General features: G+C 57.1%; 2 protein-coding genes across 3 annotated transcripts in view; one reads left to right on the forward strand and one right to left on the reverse strand.

Moving 5' to 3' along the window:
* Positions 1 to 16,403, reverse strand: part of Evc (EvC ciliary complex subunit 1) — a 53,205-nt gene extending 36,802 nt beyond the window's left edge. The window contains exons 1-5 of the mRNA XM_076864508.2: positions 16,230 to 16,403; positions 10,108 to 10,233; positions 3,992 to 4,075; positions 1,878 to 2,107; positions 1,287 to 1,371 (exon numbers count right to left, since the gene is read on the reverse strand). Of these exons, the coding sequence (XP_076720623.2) occupies positions 1,287 to 1,371; positions 1,878 to 2,107; positions 3,992 to 4,075; positions 10,108 to 10,233; positions 16,230 to 16,403 (699 nt within the window). The remainder of the gene's footprint in view (positions 1 to 1,286; positions 1,372 to 1,877; positions 2,108 to 3,991; positions 4,076 to 10,107; positions 10,234 to 16,229) is intronic.
* Positions 16,404 to 18,966: 2,563 nt separating this feature from the next.
* Evc2 (EvC ciliary complex subunit 2) overlaps positions 18,967 to 21,388 on the forward strand; it is a 95,359-nt gene continuing 92,937 nt past the window's right edge. For both annotated transcript variants that reach the window (XM_076863981.2, XM_077110203.1), the window contains exon 1: positions 18,967 to 19,245. In XM_076863981.2, the coding sequence (XP_076720096.2) occupies positions 19,018 to 19,245 (228 nt within the window). In that variant the 5' untranslated portion in view covers positions 18,967 to 19,017. The remainder of the gene's footprint in view (positions 19,246 to 21,388) is intronic.

Below are 21,388 nucleotides of genomic sequence, written 5' to 3' on the forward strand. Positions count from 1 at the left end.
GCCCGTTCCCTGACCCCACACTTGCTCAGGTAGCCCTTGCACACCTGGGCAACACCCTGTCATCTCCGTGCTGTGCTGACTGCCACTGTGCTTTGTGGGATGTGTTTCCTGCTGTCCCCACTGCACCAGAAAGTGGGCTCCACAAAGGCAGGGGCTGCCGCTGGTGTCTGCCACTGCATCCTGCAGGGGGCAGAGGCCACACCTCCCTGGTGGTGAGTAACTGCCCCCATGACAGCAGGCTGCCCTGGGGGGCAGGGCTGGCCAGGACCACTTTGCTGGCTGGCTGGAGGTGCTCTGAGAATAGGAGCCCCCCCCACCCCAGGAGCACAGAGCCCCCAAGGCAGGCGGATGCGGCCCAGGGAAAGCAGGCTGCAGCCACAGGTGCCTCTGTGCCCAAGGACCTATGTGGGGCAGGGCAGTGGGGTGCAGGGACACCTCTATGTCCCGATTTCTGGTGTCATTTAAGGCTTCAGACACTGCATTGCTTATGAGGCCAGGCCTGCTCACACAGAGCCAGACTTCCTCCAGGTGCACTCTGGGTGGGCACCCTCGCCGTCTCCAGCGTATAGACAAGCGGCCTGGGTGCATCTGCGCGTCTCTGAGTCCACTGCTCTGTTGCTCTTCCACTCTCTCTTTCCCAGACGCTTTCTCTCCCCTGCCTCTCTATGGAGGTCTCACTCCTCATTCAACAGCCCAGAGAATAGGCCTCAGGGAAGAACCACTGCTCCTTCTGTCCCCTGTGGTCTCAGTGCCGGGCTGAGGGGACTCGTCTCTGGCTCCCACTAGCCCAACCCCAGGCGGGATTCAGCCAGAGCCTGGCGCCTCTGCAGAGCCAGTCCTGCTGACCCAGTTGGCACCACCTGTGAGACACTGAACTTCCTGTCTCTGCTCCACATCTGAAGCTTTATGACTGAGTGAGTCCATCTTTCTGTGCCTCAGTTTCCTGGAAATGGGGAAGCTAATGGCCCCACCTCTCTGGTTTGTAGTGATGCTTAAGTGTAACCACCTGTTTAATACACCCCGGGCCTAGCACACAGTAGGGGTTCAGTGAAACTGGTGTTCATGGTTACTCTCAGCCCTACTGTCACCCCACAGACACTTGGAACGCCCCTTCTCTGCCTCTACCAGGAGACGCGCTCTGGTTAAGGGAGGCCCAGCCACCGCCAGGCACGGCTGCTTTCCAGGCTGTGCTTGGAGGCTGACCCCCGGGCCCCTCCCCAGGGCAGCTCCGCTTGTCCCGAGTCTGTTCCTCAAGGTGTCCATGCTCCCTGGACATCTCCACATACCATGTGCTTCTCCTGCCTCAGCGCCGTGTCCAGGCTCCGCAGGTCTTTTAGGTGAAGGCTGTAGACACACAGGTCGATGTCCACACTGAGAAGTCAAAAGAGAAGGTGGACAGACGTCAGCACATCTGACCACAGCGGTGAGGACCAGAACACGGCCCTGCTGCTCCGAGTGGGCCGCGTGCACCTGCCTCCTGCACTCACTCCTGGGCTGAGGTCCCAACACTCCGGGGTCATGAGGAGGCGCTCCAGGAGCTGCTGGACGCTGCTAATGGCCGATGGGAACAGCAGGGACCTGGCTGCTGAGCACTCTCTGCCCAGTACTCAGGGGCACTTGATCAGTGCTAGCTGCCACCGTGCAATGCACAGAGCACAACAGTGACTGAGTGAGGCCCCCCGTCATCTGTCCCCAGGGCTCAGGCCTGACTCCAACCCTAATGCTGGCCAACATCACGAGGTGACAGACCACCTGGGGTCCCAGCTCTCCTGCTGGGTTTCTGTGCATCTGTGGCCGAGTCCCTTAACCTCTCTGACAATGGTGTGACCACTAGTGGCCCTGAGATTGGAGTCCCCTGCCTCATTCCCTGTACTCACCTCTCACAGGCCAGCACCTCCAGGAAGCTGCTCACCCGCAGGAAGCTGCGGCCGAGGAACCCGTCATCACTGGCTGAGTGGAGGCTGGATAAGGAGCTGCCGTCGTCCTTCTCGGCCTGGCTCAGGCTGCCCAGGCTGCTGGCCGGGGAGGCCTCGGTGGGCTGGTGCGGCAGGACTGCCTGCTTCAGGTGCTCGTGCAGGGACGGGTTGGAGGAGCCATCAGCCAGGGGCTGGTGACAGAAGGGTAGGGACACTGTCAGCATCTGCGGTGCATCCCCCGTGTTTCTAGCAACTTCTCCCTGATGGACTGGGGCACCTCACCAGAAGGCCTGGCTGGGCAGGCTGCAGGGTGCTGGTGACCCGACAGAGCATCTGCCCTGGGACCTGGCTCACACTCACATTCTCTGTCCCTGGACTTGTCCCCTCTGTGCTGAGCCCCATCTCAGCTGTAACCTGATTCTGTCCTTAAATACCACTTGCAACCCCCACCCAACAGCCAACTTGACCTCCTTGCCCTCCTGCCCCTCTTCTGCTGCCTCAGATCCCTACCTGTACTGGCTACGAAGCCCACTGAGACAGGAGCTGTCCCAGCCCCAGGCCCTCAAGGTGGCCCCCACTGCCCTCTGACAGGCCCAAGCTCTAACTCAAGGCACTCCACTCATGACCAGTACTGCCCAGGCCACAGCCTGGTGCCCGGCACAGCTGCAGAGTTCAGCAAATGTCCACACCTCTGCGCAGCCCTGTCCCCTACTGTACTGCCCAAGCTGTAAGGCCAGCTGGCTCTGGTGGCCGACCTCTCCTTGTTTCCTGCTTCTGGGCCACCCCAGGCTCTGTGCCCATCCTGAGCACCCTCGCTCATTGTTTGCTGGAATGAACTGACCCCGGGTCCTGTGCTGGGTTCCAAAGCTCCCTGGTCATGTCTTCACAGCCTGTTTTACCACAGGTCAGTTCCGCCTGGACAGACTCAGCAGTGGGTGTTGCTGTTGTATAAATGCCCTTCGTCCACCCACCAGAGAGTGCAAGAAAGATGTGGTTCTCAAAATGTGTTCCAGGGAACAGTTCATGAACTCTGTCCTGTTATTGTTCATCCCAAGAGTTCTGTGGAGAGTCAGTTTGGGAAATGCTGCACTGAACAAGGAGTCACTTCCGTGGTGTGGGAAGTCTCAGAGCCTCAGGGCACTCTGGTTCTCTTCAAAAGCACATCATTTAGTGGGCTGGGGATGTGGCTCAGGGGCAGAGCACTTGCCCAGTGTGCGCAAGGCACGGGGTTCAATCCCCAGCACCAGGAATAAAAAAGCACGTAATAATCTAAAATCCTGCCGTGTGCTGAGTGCCTGATGCCGCAGTCCTGAAAACAACCAGGTGAGGCATTAGAACCCCTCATCCCCACGTCACAGATGAGGAAACCGCAGCACGGGAAAGGCCAGCAGTAGTAAATGGCTGAGACGGGAGTGGGAATGTGCCCTGCAGTGTGTCCCCCTAACACCCACACACACTTGACCAGGAAACTCTCCCAGAGCCCCCCGGGGGCGCCGGCTCTTGGAGCGTGGCAGAGGCACTCGCTGCAAACCCCCCTCCCCACCAGCAGGGAGCGCCAGTCACAGGGGCGAGGTCTGCAGGTGTGGCGGACTCTGGCCCTGCGGGGGGGGGGGGGGGGGGGGGGGGCACGGACAGGGCAGCAGCCTCCCTGGGCCTTAGTCCCTTTATGGGTGAATTGAGACAACACTGCAAAGCTGAGATGCCCAGCTTGTGACAAACAGCCCCTGCTAGCCCCTCAGACGCACACGGGAAGGGCACGCTGGCCTGAGTCCAGGCTCTGTGAGGGAGGAGGAGAGGGGTGACCGCGTCGACATCAGGCTGTGTCAATGTGGGAAGGCGGGGGAATGCTGCACCACTGTGCTGCCACTTGTGTCCCTGGGGACACAGGCGCTGTGGCCATTCCCTCCCTGACAATCCTGTCATAAATGGAGTAACCGTCAAGTTTTGCTTTCACCTCAAGGTCTCTGTGGGGAAGAGCTGGCGTAACACCCTGACTGGGACTCAGCTGCACGTTGGATCCCCACCCCACGCCAAGCCCTAGTTGTCACCAAGATCACGGGGCTCAGAGCTCTCACCCGGAACTTCTGATTGATGGGGTAGATGACTTTGGCCTTCAGGGCGAATGCTGTGATGTTGCTGTTGAAAGACGGCTCATACTCCTGGGAAAGAGAACAAACAGCGTCATGGTTCAGACCTGGCACGAGCCCCAGAGCTCACGGGTGAGGCGGCGTAGTTACCTTCAGAGGAGAGGGACTGGACCATCAGTGGACTAGCCCATTGGTGGATTAATAATCTGACCAGGCCCACTGGGAGGTGGTGAGGACCGTAGGCAGGTGGCTGTGGCCGGAGAAAGCAGGTCCCTGGACCATATTGGTCCCTGGCCCCTTCCTGCCTCTCTCTGCTTCCTGCTGCCCTGAGTGAGCAGCTCTCCCCAGGCATAGAGCCGCTGGCCATGGGCTGGACGTCTGGACTGTGAGGGAAAATGAACCTCTCTCAGGTGTTCTTGTCAGGAGTTTGGTCACAGCAAAGAAAAGCTCATACAAGTGGTCTGGGAGGCTTTCTGCAGAACAAGACAGACCCCGAATCCAAAATGCCACGATCCAAGTGAGGGAGTGGTCTCAGAGGGACTGTGGCGGGCACCTGCAGACCCTGGCAAGTGCTCTCTTGGTAGAATGGATGGATAGATGGGTGGGTGGTGCATGGATAGAAGGACAGACAGACAGATGGTGGATGGGTGGTGGAGGCACAGATATATGTGTGTGCATGAATAAGTAGAGAGAAAGATGAATGGAGGGTGGGTGGACGGATGGGCGGGTGGATGGATGGGTGGAGGGGTATATGGACAGAAAGATATGATCACTTAATTCTGATTCTTTGGCTTAGAAAGCAGTAAGGATTTGAATAACCTGAGACTAATTAAAAGTATCTTCTAAATAATTTTGAACAATCTGTAAGTGAAAAGAACAAAAACAAGGGTGACTTTACACAGGAGGACCCAGCCCCGTGTTCTCCAGCAGAGAAGGAGCACAGCCTGCGGTGGCTGGGGACCCACCTGAACACGGCCAGGGGAGCTGAAGTTTCTCAACACAGGATGATCGTGTCTGAGGAGATGGAAATGCTAACGACCTTGGTTTGAACCTTACATCTTTACACATACTGAATTATACTGTACCCCATGAGTAGGTATATCATCATGAGCCAATTAAACTTCTTTAAAAATCAAAAAAAAAATTTTGGCACGGTCAGTAGTAAAAAACCCATGACATATGTTCACACAAGACTTGGATTGGACCCTTAAGCAACCTGTCTGAGCCCTGTCTTCCCAGGCAGTAAGCAGGTCCAGGAGACCCACCCACAAGGGCCACATGAACAAGCTCCCAGGTGAGTCTCTGGACCAGGGGAGAACCTCAGCCCTGGGCCCCGGTGCAGTGGTGACAAGCCATCCCCCGTGGCAGGAAGGACTTCTCTGGGAAGTATCCCAACATCCTCTGCTCCTGTCCGCCGGTAGGCGTGCCCTCCTGTGCGCGGCCCAGGCAGTGAAGAGTGGCTCGGGAAACATGCGGGGGACACCGGGTGAGTGAGTGAAGGTAGGTGCAGGGGACTGCTCACAGGCCCTGGGCGACCTGCCCCGGAACGAGGTGCTGTGGGGGACCCTCCTCCTCCGCTTTGCATCCTGGAGGAAGCACCCAGAGCAGACGACCAGCTTTCTTCCAACTGCTTCACTCACCCAACTGGACGCCTGCCATGGGGCTCGCAGAGGGACTGGCCACCTGCTCATGACCGAGGGGCCGGGATGCTCCTGACCGAGCTGCACTGTGGCCCAGGGTCTCCAGTTTCACCGGGAGCAGCCATGTGTGGAGGCCCTGGTTCTGGCCTCCTGACTGCACCTCACAACTCACAAACATAGGCCCAGAGGTCAAGAACCGGGTGGTGCATGAAGCTTCCCGGGACCCAACAGGAGTCACCGTCTCCACTTCCCAGATGGAGAGGACAGGATGTAGAAAGGTTAGGCCACGTACCCAAGGTCAAGGCCACACAGCTCATGAACTCCAGAGCCAGGATGGGAATGTGAATCTCCCGGCTCCAGGTTCGTCCTCTTGAGTTGACAGGCATTCTTGCACTGTTTTGCACACTAAGTGCAATTAGTTGACACCAAGCTAGTTCCTTCAACATAGCAAGAGGGAAGAGCAAGAACAAGAACCAGGGAATCAAAAGGGAAGTGGGAATTCAGTAGAGAAGGCCCCAGGCATGAACTTGCCATGCCCAGACACGAGGCACCCCAACTCCCCAGGTCTGACCAGCCACAGTCCCACTAATCTCCCTCCCCAAGCCCTCGGGAGTCCACAGACCCACCCTTAGCCACCCGTTTCCCTGAAGGGCTGCAACGGCTTCCCTCCTGGCTCCCCGCCATGCGGGCCCATCTGCTCATGCAGTTGCCAGACAGCAGCCAGCTTGGGAGGCGGGGACTCCAGGGTCACACCCACTTCACAGAGGGGCAAACTAAGGCTCAGGGGTGAGCACCTTCCAGGTCAGTCTCCACGTGGGAATCGAGTGATTTTTAAACATGCACTTCCTATTGCTGCTCATCTGAAAACCTTCCTGGCCTCCCTCTGACCTGAGGGCCAGAGCAGAGCTGCTGTCCACCCCAGCACCTGACCCACTCCTTGCTGAAGCATTTTTGATGAAATGGTGCAAAAGCCAAGAACAGTGGTGAGACTAACAGACAGAACCCAGCCTGCTCTCACCACGGTGGGGCCTGGTGCAGAACAGACAGAGGGTTCCTGTGAAAGCTGTCAGAGGTAGGGACAGCACAGCCCAGCAGCCAAGGCCAGGGCCCCTCCCAGCAGGGCCTGCGTGACTGCACAGGTCATGTGCTCAGGACGCTGGCCCTGGCTGGTTCTCCAGGGGGACACATTTGCTCAAGGGAAAGATGCAGAGGCAGAAAAGCCCTGGGCCTTCTGACCTCCCCTCAAACAGAGGTGGGAGGAAAGAGAACGCGTGGAGAATGAGAGCGAGCCCAGTCCCCGCCTCCCTCGAGTTCATGGTCACAAGGACAGACCTAGGGAACTGCACTTAGTGTGCAAAACAAGGCAAGAACAGGGTGCCGGGGCAGGACCCCGAGACCTGTGGAAAGAGCCCCGGGGACGGGGAGCCTGGCGAACACAGTCCTGGTTGCAGGTGAGGCTCCACGGGTGTGGCTGTCTGTCTTTTCCAACCCGAAACCTGCAGCAGGCAGTGCCCTGGAGGACAGGGCAGGGGGACAGTCACAGCCTTGGCCAGGAAGTGAAGGACCCAGGAGCCCTTGGCGTGTGGAACCAAGGAGGAGGCAGCCTGGCTTCAGCCACCCAAAGGGGACCCACCAACTGGTACTTTTAAAGCTCTCCTTATTAAGTCTGGGAGTCCTCTGGATTCTGGCCATCTGCCCAGCCGAGTCAATGCAATTATTCAGAAAATTGGTTGTAATGCAGATTTACAAAGTAAAACTTCTTCAACTGAAGCAATGCAATTATTCAGAAAATTAAAGCATAATTGTAGAAAAAGCCATTTCACTACCATAAAGGTGTTCCCAGCGAGTGCATGGGCGCATCACAAAGACTCTGTCCCCGCCCTCCCTCTACAGCAAGGGACAGGACTGAGACCTAGGGCGGACTCAGAGCTCTCTGGAATTTTGCCTGGCTTTGATGATTGACAGGAGCTACTCATTAAACAGAGTTCACCTGCAGAGGGGCACAGCACAGCTCCTTCTCTGTGCAGGAGGGGACAACAGCCATGGCTCTGCTTGTCGTGCCCTAGACAGCCCTGACCACACACGTGGAGTCCACCGAAGTCAGGGAGCCCAGCAAGCAGTCACTGGAACAGGCAGATCTTTAACTTAACCCTGGGCAATTATTAGCTTGGTCACGGGCATCTGCCAGGACTAGCTCAATAGTCAGCGAGTAACACACAGGCAGGAAAATGAGCCGACCCTGCAGGGGCAGGAAACTGGGCCCTACACACACCCAGGGAACACCTATCCTGGGGCGGAGCCCCCACCCGCACCCTCAGCCTCCCCAGGGAGGAGCCTTCATGATCGCCACTGTGAAAGTGAGAAGCCCCAGGCTCCGAGGGCTTATGTTTCTTGCCGACATCACACAGCAAATACGTGGCAGAGCCAGCACTGGGCAGGATCTAGGTCCCAAAGCTGCTGCGGCCCCCCATCTCCAAAGCTGCCCCTGTGTGAGCAGGGCTGTTTTCTGGAAACAGCTTTGGTGTAGGCCACACACCACAACTCGCCCTGGTGCAGGATATGATAGCTCCAGCGTCTGCACAGACACACAGAACGTCACCACAGCTGCCGTAGAAGTCCTCATCACAAGGGGGAGAAACCAGGGCCCTGGGCCGTCGCCTCCACCCTGCCTTCACCTCCCCAGCCCCCGGCAGCCACCATCCACTGTCTCTATAACCTCAGTCCTGTTTATTCCTACCAATGCGGTCCTGTACTAGGTGGCCTTTTGTGACTTTCACTTAGCATGACAGCTTCCAGGTTTGTTCACACTACAGCACACATCCTTTTCAATGGCCAAATAATATTCCGCTGCATGGACAGACTACATTTCAGGTATCCATTTGTCAGCCAGTGGCCCTCTGTGTGGTTTCACATTTCAGTTGTCGTGGATAATGTTGGTGTGAACAGTTGTGTACGAGTTTTGTGTGCACATAGGCGTGCCTTTTGGTGATACGATCTTCATAGTATGAGGGGGTGAGCAGGCAGTGAGAGAGGGAGGAGAGGAGATGGGAGAGGCAGACACAGGGAGGCACACATGCCCCCAGACTCAGCTGTCACCTGGACACCCCAGCACACAGAGCCCAGAGGTGCAGGTGGAGAGAGGCTGCGGAGATTCAGGTGCACACACACACTCGGGCGGGGCAGCGTGGAGCACACGGACACAGAGTCAGGAGACGGACTAGAGACCACAGCGTGCGCCCGTAGGGCAAGCTCTGCCCTGGAGTCACAGAGGTGGTCTCCGTCTCCTCCACCTGCCTGGGTCAGCCCTGGGGACAGCAGCCCACCTTCCTTAGGGTCCTGCCAGCAGGCAAGAGGAGCCAGGTTGCGGGAACCCTTGGGAAATGCAGGGGTTAGGCGCCTTCCGGAAACCGATTCTTCAGTGTAACCAGAAGCTGCGCCTGTTGGTTTCAAAGCTTTGGTGGGTTTGTTTGAAAACACCCGGCCACTCTCCTGTGGTCACTGGGCCACTGAGCTGACAGAGGGATGTGGTAATGGAAGCACTTGCCGGGCAGGGGCCAGAGAGACCCAGCGCAAATCCAAGCTGGGCCACTCCCTGGCTGCAGGACTCAGATCCCTCATTTGGAAAATGGGGATGTAAATAGGAATTGGGTGAGGTCATTCACGGGAGCACGTATATCACCCAGAGAGGACACACGGACAACTGCTGGCGCCCACAGGCACTGACCAATGTCAGTTCAGTCTTCCCCTCCCCCAGGAGATGAAGCCCGCCGTCCTTCCCTGGGCACAGGAACAGACTGGAAATGTCACAGCCTGTCCCCTGGCTCACCAGCGATGTTCTTGGTTGGGGCAGGCTCAGAGAGGGTGACAGAAGGAGCAGGAGAATCCCCTTTGACACCTCTGCCGTGGCCTGGGCTCCCTACGCTGGATGTCCACTTGGAAGGAACCAGGAGAAAGGAAAATAAACCAGCCACACAGACAGGGCGGAGCCTAGTGCCCGCCACACAGGAGCAAGCCAGGCCACCAACCAGACACCCAGCAGCCGGTGGATGGTGACCAGGGCACTTCAGGGCCCAGGACTCCTGAGTGGTGACGATGGGACAGGGAAGTCTCGAGAGTGCTCTGGTGGGAATGCAGCACAGAGAGCACAGGACGCCCCCCACAAAGTCCCCGATCGCAGGGGCAGCCTGGCGATGGACAGCCAACCTGCATCCCCTCTGGGAGCACGTGTGCGAGAGGCTGGCCCAGAAGGGGCACTGGGGGCTTCCGGGGTGGCAGAATCACCTCCATGGTGGGCACTGGTTCCCAGGTGGAGACGTTTGTTAAATGTGTCAAACTTTAAACTTGAACTCTGCATTTTATACGTAAGTGACCCCTCAAAGGAGAAGCCCGTCGGGAAACATGCTATCACTGCCGGGTGGGCAGCAGCACCTCGGGCACCCGGGCAGACACACAGGCAGCACTTACATCTGGGGCCTCTGCGTCCCTTGACGGCTGCACGTCTCTCTTCCTCCTCCTGGATGGGGAGCCGGTCTCCGAGGGGCTTTGTGCACCAGGCTCCAGGTTCTTGAGCAGACGTTGAGTGTCGTCTTTCTAAAACCCCGAGGGGTGGATGGACACAGGATGTCGAAGTCAGTTGGGTTCGTGCCCCTGGATTTCAGCCCAGGGGTTCCCACCCGACAGTCCTACCTCTGTGCCCCTCAGGACCCCAAGGACAGGCCTGGGGCAAAGCTCATTCCTGCTTCTTGCAGCTTGGTGGGCCCTGCTGACCACAGCCTTGAGGACAAGGCTCTGCGGGAGGTGCTCGTCAATATTAAGATCCCTGGTTGTTTTTTTCTTTTTCATTTATGCCTCTGGATGATGGTAAAGAAAAGCCCTCAGGCCACCTTAGATTACAGAGCGATTCCCGCTGTGAACTGTGATCTTGTCAATCCTGTATCTGCAAACTCCCAGGCCGCTAAGCCAAGCCATGCCTGTGGGCGTTCCCCGCTGCACATGCACCCAGGCCGGTGGGAAGGAAGGGGCTGCCCCACGGACGTTGGTGCAGGTAAGGGAGGTAGGGCCCCTTCCCCACCCACTCTGCAGACAAGTGTCCTTGCCACACCCCTCTTAATGTATTTTTTTAATTCCAATTTTGTGTTTCATTGTCACTTTGCTGTTAGCAATGGCCCCAGCTGTGGTGCTGAAGGGCCCTCTTGTGCCCCCTGGCGGGCAGGGGCTGTGATGTGCCCAGCGGAGGCAGAAACAAGGGCCACTGGCTGAGGTTCAGGGTGACATCGAAGTGAGGGATCTCTAATCAGAAACATGCAGAACAGCACCCCGATGGCTGGCCACTGGAAACAGGAGCAGAGGCTCCCAAGTCCTCACCCGCACCTCCCCTGGGGACCGAGGCTCAGTAGGCACCAATTCACGATCTCTGTGAACTTAGCTTAACCACCTCGAGCAAAGGGAACAGACTGCATTTAAATTTGGACACAGCAGAGACACTTCCCAACCCCGTGACCACTAGCTGCGTGTGGACGCCATCTCTCCACTGCAGAAACCTCACGCTTTGCACTGTGTTGAGTTAGTCTGAGATTTATTCTAGGTCCTGGGAACAGAGTCATGAACAACAAATGCAAACCCTCCACAGAGCTGCCTTTCCAGAAAGGAGAAAGAGCTAAGCAAATCCACAAATAAATATGGAGCGTGGTGGGGAGATGAGTGCTACAGAGAAAGCTGTGGAGCCTGGGCGGATGGGGAGAGACAAGGTGGCTTTGAGAAGAAACTTGAAAGTGAGGCTCTGAGATACCTCAGAGAAGGGCATTCTAGGGACAGGAAGAGCCCGTGCAAAGGCCCTGTGCCAGGCACAGGTGCAGCTTGTCTGGGGAGGTCCCTGCACCTGGAGAAGTCTGGGTGTCCTGGGGTAGAGAGAGGGCAGATGATACGGCCACAGACTTCAGGACTGTTGGCTCAGCAGCTGTCGCTGACCAGTGCAAGAGCTCTGAGTGGAAGGACTCAGCCAGAGTGGACCACAGGAAACACCCCAGGAGAAACTCCGACCCCCCCCAGGAGCATCCGTTGTTTAGTTCCCTGTTTAAAATGACTCTGAGGACAAGGGCCACCAGCGAGGACAAGGGCCACCAGCGAGGACAAGGACCTCCAGCCGTTTGTGGACAGACACTAATGTGGAAAGCAAGCAGGAGTCAGAGGCTGCACAAAAACTTGCACAAAAACAGTGCACTGTCCTCTGATGAGAGGAGGTAGCTCATTCACAAGGTAAGAAGGCACCGCTGTGACCACGGGGGGTTCCAGAACAAAACAGAGTGCTGGACTGTCCAAACTAGGGGGTCAACTGTGAGCACGAAATGGAGAGAACTCTCCCAGAGAGCACCCCCCGCACACACACACACACACCCCGCACACACACACACCCCTGTCACACACACACCCCACACACACACACACCCCACACCCCCTCACACACACACACACCCCCCTCACACACACACCCCACACCTCCCCCTCACACACACACCCCACACCCCCCCTCACACACACACACACCCCACACACCCACACACACACCCCACACCCCCCTCACACACACACCCCACACCCCCCCACACAACCCCACCCCCCCCACACACCCCGCACACCCCACACACACACACCCCACACCCCCCCACACACACCCCGCACACCCCCTCACACACACCCCACACCCCTCCCCCTCACACACACACCCCACACACCCCCTCACACACACCCCACACACCTCCCTCACACACCCCCCCCCTCACACACACACACCCCACACACCCTCACACACACCCCCCACACCCCCTCACACACACATACCCCACCCCCCTCACACACACACACCCCACCCCACCCCACACACACCCTGCACACACACACCCCACACACACACACCCCCCACCCCCCTCACACACACACCCCCCACACCCCCTCACACACATACCCTACACACCCCCCCACACACACACCCCACACACACCCCTCACATACACCCCCCCACACACACACACCCCACACACCCCCCTCACACACACACACCCCCCACACCCCCTCACACACATACCCTACACACCCCCCCACACACACCCCTCACATACACCCCCCCCCACACACACACCCCACACACACCCCTCACACACACACACACCCCACACCCCCCCTCACACACACACACACACACACACACCCCACACACACCCAGAGATGGGATATGGTGGTGGGGGGGATCAATAATCAGAGGTCAGTTCACGCTAAGCGTGATGGAGTTCTTGGAAGGAGTAAGTGAACATATGGAAGGAAAGAATCTTCAAACAAATAAGGAAAAGGAGTTCCTGGACTGAGAGAGCCACCCAAAGGCCCGTACAACAGATGGCACAGATGCCACCAAGGATTCCCTGGGGTTCAGTCAGCCTTTCACTGTTGAGGCCAAAAGACCAGCGAGAACAAGGAGAGCAAGAGCTCATTTGGGGTCATGGCCTCAGAGGTCTCAGCTCATACACGCTGACTCCATTCTTTGGGGCCTGAGGTGAGGCAGAACATCACGGCAGAAGGGACTCGTGGAGGAAAGTGGCTCAGGAAACCGATGGCCACCAGGAAGGAGAGACAGAGGTCTCTCACCACGACAAAATACAACCCCAAAGGCACACCCCCATGGAGCCCCTTCTCCAGCCTCACCCTACCTGGCTACGTCACCTCACCCTACCTGGCTACGTCACCACCTGGTCAGTCCTTATCAGGGGACTGATACAGGGGCTAGGTCAAGGCTTTCAGAACCCATCCTTTCACTCTGAACTTTCTTGCCTTGTCTCACACATGAGCTCTTGGGGGACACCCCATATCTAAACCATAACACTGGGGCAAGGAAAAAATTCTTCAAGGAGCAAAAGAAAAAGAGGCTTCATGAACAGTATCAAAAATCAGAACAGAATCAGACTTCTCAATGCCAACAAAGGAAGTTACAAGGAAATGGAAAGATGTCTTCAAAATTCTGAAGGAATACTATTTTCAACCTGAAATTCAATACTTAACTTACCTAACCAAATTGGGGATAAAGATGGAAGAATACAGACATTTTCAGACAGAGGAGTTCTCCATTCTCAGAAAGCTACTTCAGGATGCCCTCCATCCACACAAGGAAATTAGTCAGAGAAAGACAAGTGCTCGAGATCCTGCACCTGGATCCAACCAGGAGAGAGATAAGGAGTCCTGTTAGGGTGGCCCTGTGAAGTCTCCACGGTGACAGAGGAAGCCCAGAGCAGCTGTTTCTCAAACACTAAGAAAATTTACTGAGAGGGATTATTAAGCCTGGCTTGCTGGGACCCATCCTAGAGGTTTTCATACTGTGAGTCTAGGATGGGACCCAGGGTTTGCCCTCCTGTCATGCTGCAGGTGATGCTGCTGGTCTGTTCCACAGGTTAGAGAGCAGCCCTTTCAAACTGGAGCATGTCAGAATGTTTTTCTTAAGAAGATAAAACTGATCAAATGCCTTATGTATTCCAATGTCTTGAAAAGAAATGTACAACAAACAAAGGAGAGATAAAGCACGTGGAATCAAACAGAAAATCTGACACGTTAATTTCAGGAAAAACAAAATGTTCTGCAAGAAAGGAAAGTATTTATGACCATAACTGATCCCTGACTTAGAGTGAGTCATGCTTACAACATCATCGTAAGGGAAACACTGAATACGATTTAACCCCAGCTCCCCTCTAGCCACGCAGCAAGAGCACTGGTGGGACTGGGGGTGAGTGTACTGATGGAAGGGAGAAGAGAGCTAAATCCTCCTCCTTCCCACCAGGGAACTCAGCGGGTGCTGCTAAGGCCAGAAAGCAGCAGCAACACAGCGATGTTACTTAGAAATGGGGACTAAGTTACCAAAAGCAGCAGCTGAGAGTTGAGGACACTGGCTTCTGAGACGTGGGGATGGCGGGGGTGCTGCTCTCAAAGGAGCACTTCACACAGCACGCAGGGGTAACTTGACTCAGTTAAAGATTCTAGTGATTAATAAAGGAACAGAGATGGCCCTGGAGGCTGCACGGTAAATTCCTGGGCTGGGGGACTCGGAACAGAAGAGGACACGCATGCAGGAGGCAGGAGAGGGTGTGCAGCCTCCAGGGCCATCTCTGTGGGTGCACGGCCACCTTCATGCTAGGCAGGTGCAGGGGAAGGCGCACCACCTAACGCACTGTGCGAGGAGCCTGGCATTAACTTGGAGGCAACAGAGGGCACGGGGTTGCATCAAGACAGCCATACTGTAGGATGTGTGTTTTAGAAAGAGACTGCAGGAAGGACGGGGGAGGGAGGGAGTCCCATTAGAAAGGAGGCTAATGGTCACATTTAAGCCATAAGAGCCCGTGGCTCTGCCCTTGAGCCAGAGCCTCCTCTGTGGCTACCATGCTGGCCTGGCCACCATCATCCTCAACTGACCAGCTGTGCCAACCTACACAGCTTTGTTAAGCCGTGAGCCTCAGCTGACCCAGCTGCCAAACAGGATGCTAACTGAGGTCGGCTCACTGGGATAGAGCCTGAGTGCCCAGGCTAGACACGTCTCCTTTTCACAAGGACCAGGAGCGGGTGGGAGGGGGAAACAACATCACCTCATCTCCAGTCCTATCTCTTTGCTCCTCAAGGAGGCAGAAGCTGAAAGGATCTAGAACAAGGACCTCTCTGACCACGACTGACCCACACCTACTGTGTGCCAGGTGTTTCCACGACGCCCACTTCATCAGCACAGCGGTGGCGTGCAGCATCTGCTGGTCTTCTCAGCAGCCGCCCGAGCCTCATCCACATAGAACACAGTGGCTTCGGGGTTAGGCTCACACGCTCACTGTGGCAAGTTACTTAACCTCTCTGTGCCTCAGTTTCCTTATCCGCAGAATGGAAACATTAATGGAAATCAAAGCTGTTCGGGACTCCGTGAGACTGAGGCAGAGGGTCTAGCTCAGCGGCTCCCTGGCACTCAAGGCATGCTAGCCTGAGTTCTCTGTCACAGAACCCACGTGTTATGACCAAATGTTTACTTGCAATGTGTCTTTCTCCTGCTAGCTGACAAGGGCAAGGTCTTTCCTGGTCCTTGTTCCATCCGAGTCCCTAGGCCACTGGCTCCTTGTAGAAGGTTCTCAGCCACCTGTTGCTGTAGGGATGAGTGAACTGAACCATGAATGCTACAGCAGCTGGGAATCAATCTGGGTAATTCACAGGGCCGGGCAGGAAGTGCAGAAGCAGGAGCAGACACCCAGCCCCCTGCGCACCCCTCTGAACTGGGCACATCTGCTAGCATTATGTCCGAACTCATGGTCCTTTGGAGGAGAAAACTGGCCCAAAGAGGCCTGCAGGCTAAGATCATGCAGCAAAGTAGGATGCAGTAGACACTTCAGCAGGACGCCAGGCCAATGCCCTGTACCCTCCCTCCAAAATCCCTGCTTCCAACTCCCTCCTGGAACCGAAGGGGAACTCAAAGCCGGCAATCGCGCCAAAGCCCAGGACACAGAGCCTGGGCTCGGACCCCGGACCGTGAAGGACCGCGCCCCAAGAGTCTCGCCCCGTGGCTGAGGGTTCGGTGAACTCACCTGGTGTCGCGGGCGCAGGCGGCCCGCGCGGCAGCCGAGCCACAGACCGAGGCCGAGGCCGAGAGCGGCGCCTAGCAGCACGGCGGGGGCCAGCAGCGCGGGCGCGGGCCGCAGCACGTCCCGGCCCAGCAGCAGCCGCGCGTCGCTCGCACAGGCCGCGGCGCCGCGGGCCATCGGGGGCGCTCAGACGGGGGACCGGCCGCATCCCGCCCGCCGCCGCGCACTGCCCCGGCCCGCGGCCCACCGCAAGGTGCCCACGGCGTCCGCGATGCGGCCCTTGGAGCCCGGGCGGCCAGGAGCGAGGGGCGCTCGCCCACTTTCCGGTGGGTGAAGTCGCCTTCCCCTTGCTCCTCTCTGGCTTCCCTGCTCCGCCCGAGCAGGAGGGAGGAGCCTGGGCCGTCCGCCCAAAACTTTGAGGCACCCCCGCCCCCGGCCCTGCCGGTGCACTGAGCATGCCCACCAGAGGCGCGCTCCCAGCCCGCAGGACTTTTAAGAGGGGTCTTGTTTTACACCAGGCATCCTGGGCTCCGGTGGAGAAAGGGTGTCCCCAAGCACCCGGGAGGTTTGCTCCTTTAAACTGATAGACCGCTTAGATAAGCTAAGCATTTAATCTGATGATCTCATTAACTTTCCCACTAACTTTCCGTGAAGGGTGCTGTTCACTGCCCATCCTCTAGAGGAGGAAGCTCAAGGTCAGAGCAGTTCAGAGGCCTCAAGCCGACTGGACTTCAGCTCTTGCTCCTTCCTCTAAGGGCTGGCCTTCCTGGGGCCTCACAACCTACCACTACCCCATATTTGCTACCCTGAAGTTCCCCGTTTTCATCCCGTTTCCTAGGGCCAGTGCTTTTCTCTAAAGCAATGTGTAAACAGATTGCCACACCCTGGCCCCATTAGCTCTGAGACAGTGGGAGCTCTTCCATTTGCTGGGCATTTGCAGAGAACCTTCAGTGTCTTTCTGGAGCAGGGATGAGCCTGCTGAGGCCCAGGCTGATTGGATCTCCAGGCTGTGTGGAGACACACAAGGCGATGCCATCTTCCTGCTCCTTCTGAATGCAGAGTGCCTGTGAGCAATCGTCCTGGGAGCCAGAGTGCAACCAGGGGCACATGAGTGCTCCCAGATGTGTGCATGTGCGGGATCCTACCTGGATTCCCCGTGGAGGAGGGCTGGAGGTACTCCAGGGATCTGTTTCAACAGAGGGGGCTTCTGTGCTGAGCTTCTCGCCCTGGAGACCAGGCTCAACTCTCCAGTCTGTTTCATCATTTCCCTCTACCCTTCCAGGTGGGCAAGGTGGCAACTATTATCCAAATTCCTCATCTTTTTTTAACGGATGAAAAAACTGACAGCTAGAAAGGAGAGGTGACTTGTTCAAGGTGCAACTAAGGAGTGCAACACTTCAGGGCACACAGTCTCTGCTATCTTCTTAAATGTTTCCTCAGAAGAATTTCCAAGGCTCCTGGGCACATCTGCAGGGAAAATAACCCTGTGCTTTATGCTGGCTATTTCGTGGATGCCCAGGCTTCAGTTTTCCAAATGTAAAGGCTGGTGCAGTGGCATGCATCTCTAGTCCCAGCTACTCAGTCCTCAGGAGGAGGGGCAGGTGGATGGCTGCATCCAGGGATTCAAAGTTAAGGTCAGCCCAGGCAACACAGCAGGACCCGTCTAAAAAAGGGAATCATGTAATGTTCATTGCATTTTACTTTATTACAAGGTTGTTTGAATTTTAAAATGTCATTTTAAATTACTCGCTGCCATATAACATTGCTGCTCCAGTGGGATGCTTGGCATTTAGCCTTTGGCTTTGTCTCACTCTTGACACAGCTGGGTACCACCTAGGACAGTCGGAAGGTTGGCCTCTCTCTCTCAGATCCTTAACCCATCACCTTGTCCATGACAGGTCAAGAAGGCCTGTCCTTGGAGGTGTGTGTTTGGGAGGTGAAATGCCAGCCTCAGAGGCTGCCCAGCAAGAAAACTGGCAGGAGAGGAATTCTTTCCCCAGTGATCAGGCATGAGCTGTGCCCATAGGGGATGAGAAAGGAGCAGGAAGCAGACAAACTGCACCCCACCCCCAATCCCCAGGGCAAAGCAAAGCAAAGCCTTGTCTCTATGTGTCCCCAAGAAGGGCTCAGAGGAGCTGCTCAAAGGCTTCCAGGATCCAGACACGCTCTGCCCTCTTTCTGATTCTCCAGAGAGAATCAGAAACTACCTGCCTCTCCCTGGGAATGTGCCCCCTGGGCAGTTCCAGGGGCTAATCCAGTGAATACTGAACCCAACAGGAAGTGCGGGTCACCTTTTTTCTCTGCCTGCTCCCAGCCAGCTCCTCCGATAGAGACATCGCAGGCTCTCTGCAAATGCCCTAACGCCTTTCGGTTTCCTAATAGGTGGGTGGGGGAAGCTTGGGGATCTAGTCCGGTGTAGCAGGGATTTCCTAGAGGAGGTGAGGCTGAGCCCGGGATCCAGAGAAACGGGTGGGCTTTCCTAGAGGAGCCCTGGTAATCCCTGGAGTCGGAAGAGGGACCTGCTCTGATTTGGGTAGTATGGGACACCCGCAGAGCGCGAGCAACCCGGGCGTGACCGCGCAGCGCTCAGCCTCACCAGCCTTGCTCCCTGGCTCCCTCCCACACCCCAGGCGCCTCCGGGCCCGCCAAGTCCAGATGCCCGTGTTTGTTCCAGAAAACTTTCCGCGGCGGCTCGCACTGAGCATGCTCGGCGGCGGGGCGGGCCTGGGGTCCGGAAGCCCAGCGACTCCGCGGCGCCTGCCGGTTTGGGGGCGCGGGACCCCGGCGGGCGATGGGTCCCGTGGGCGCTGGGTGGCGCGCCACGTGGGTACTGGCCGGGGGCGTCCTGGTCGCGGCCCTGGCTCTGGGGGCCCGAGGCTGGCTCCCCGCGGGCCCCGGCCCGCTCCATCACCCCTTTGGCGAGCAGGCTCCCCGCGCGTTACCCGCGGCGCGCCAGGTCGGGCCCTGCCCAGGGACCCCTTCGGCACCCAGCGGGGCAGGGCCCGAGCGCAGAGCACAGGTGAGCAGCGCCGCCCGGGGCTCGGGTGGGACCCGCGCGGCCCACGGTCTGCAGGCGGGACGGGGGCCTTTAATATTGGGCAGAGGACGAGGAAGGGGAGGCGGGATCCGACCGCCGCGCCTGGCGGTGTCGCCAAGGTGCCTTCCGCGCGCCCCGAGAACCCCGACGGGAGGAGGCGGCTCTGGATTGGCGCTGAGGGCTTGGCCACGACCAGGGGCCAGGTTCGAATCCCGCTCCGCGTTCTAGGAGCTCTGTGTCCCCGAGCAAATCATTTCACTTCTTTTTCCTTGCACATACAACCCTGCCTAATGGCGACTTCCCCAGAGGCCACTGTGCGTCAGTTAAAGCGGTGGCCATCTCCCACTTGGCCTTGACCCTAGACTTTCTCTGTGTCCAAACTTGGAAAGGCACAGGACACCCTAGCTCCCTCCTCCTCCCCAAGCTGGTCACCAGCCTCATGCCTTCTCCCCCTGATCAGGTCCCTTGATTGCCTCTGGTCCTTGGTGAAGAGCCATCCTAGATTTCATTCCTTAATTTGTGCCCCATCCCTTCCCCCAGGCTCTAGGGGGAATCTGTCCAAGGTCTGTGTCCCACCGCTTCCCTCTTCCTTCCTGGCTGTCTCATGAATCCTGGCTGCAAACCCAGAGATTTCCAGGAGCGCCTTTGCCAGGCATCTGGATCATCGGTGCCCTTGGAGTCCTCCCACTCTCCCCCAGGGCCAGCGTGCAGTCCTGCGCTGTGTCTGATGCATGCCCCAGGGCTCCCTCCTGGCTGCAGAGGTTGAGATTGCCTCTGATGCTTCCTATGTCATGTCTTCTGGGTTTCACTAGGAAGCACTGCACTGCGTCTGTGAACTTTGAGCTGTAAGTAGCCCAAGGACAGCGCATTTTCACCGGGTCCTTTCACTCGCTTCTGCCAAGGGAAGTGGGATTTATCTGGCCCATTTGTGGAGGGAAAAAAAAAGGCCCAAGAAAGCATGGCCCTGGCCTGGTGCTCTTCTGGGCCTGCAGGTGCAGGGTGGGCTCCAGGGCCAGCCCTGCTCCTTTGCCCAAGCTCTGGGAAAACCTGTGCTGGAACGTTGAGGTGGATGTCGGCCTCTGTCAAGAGCAGGTGCAGAGGGGGGGCCTGCTGAGAGGAGGGACAGTGCCCTCTGGGAAGTGCCTGAGGCCATGCAGGACCAGAGTGAGTCCAGGTCATCTCCTGCCCTTGAAGGAACCTGCGAGTGAGCACCTGTGTCCAGGTGCCCTCAGTGTCTCTAGCACCTGCCTCACCTGGGTCCTGGCCTTGCCCATGCCAGTCCTTCCTGCATCACTCTGGGCCTGTCTCAGACAATCCTTCCATAAGCTGGACTGTAAAGAACTTGGGGCTTCTGTGGGCCTGGGGTGTCCCTGCCGTGAGCACTCACCCCACTCTGCGGGGCCTGGGGCAAGTTTCCCCACAGTGGTGTAAGACTCTCTCCAGAGCACAGTCCTAGTTCCTGAAGGTGCCTGTTAGCTGTTTCTGTGTGATTGTCTGAAACCTTCCCTCCCTCCATTCATTTTATACACACATACATGTATAGACACACCTACACATGCACACATGTGTATACGCAGACAGACACATGTTCATACGTATTATCACACCTTTGCTGAGGGCCATGCTGTGTGCCGGGGGGCTGGGGAAGTACGTTCATAATTGCGCAGTGATTAAGTACTTTGAGCAGAGTGGTGGGGAGCTATGAGGGAGGGCTGGGGAGGAGGGTCTTTCAGTTTAGGTGGTCAGATGAAATCGTTCAGCTAATGCTCCAAGGATGAGTGGGTTTATCTAGGGAAGGAGTAAGAGAGAACATCCTGTGTGCACAGAAGTTCATGGTGAAACCCCAGGTGGGAGGGACTGTGACATGTTCCACTGTCTTTGGACCCGGGATGCCCTGCATCCCTTGGTTGGAACATTTGCTTCATTGCCTGGGCCCCTCGCCTGTCTCCTTCCTATGGGAGTGTCTTCCATGGTTTCTTCATCTGATGCTCACTGAGATTGCCTCTCACTCCCCAGTGGTTCTCAAAGTGGGGCCCAGGAACTGCATCTGGGGTCAGAGGAGTCAGAGCAATTTTTAAAGTGATACTGAGACTTTATGTACATTTCCCACTCATTTCCTTACCAG

The sequence above is a fragment of the Callospermophilus lateralis genome, chromosome 8, assembly GCF_048772815.1.
Source record: "Callospermophilus lateralis isolate mCalLat2 chromosome 8, mCalLat2.hap1, whole genome shotgun sequence".
In the NCBI taxonomy this organism is placed as follows: domain Eukaryota; kingdom Metazoa; phylum Chordata; class Mammalia; order Rodentia; family Sciuridae; genus Callospermophilus; species Callospermophilus lateralis.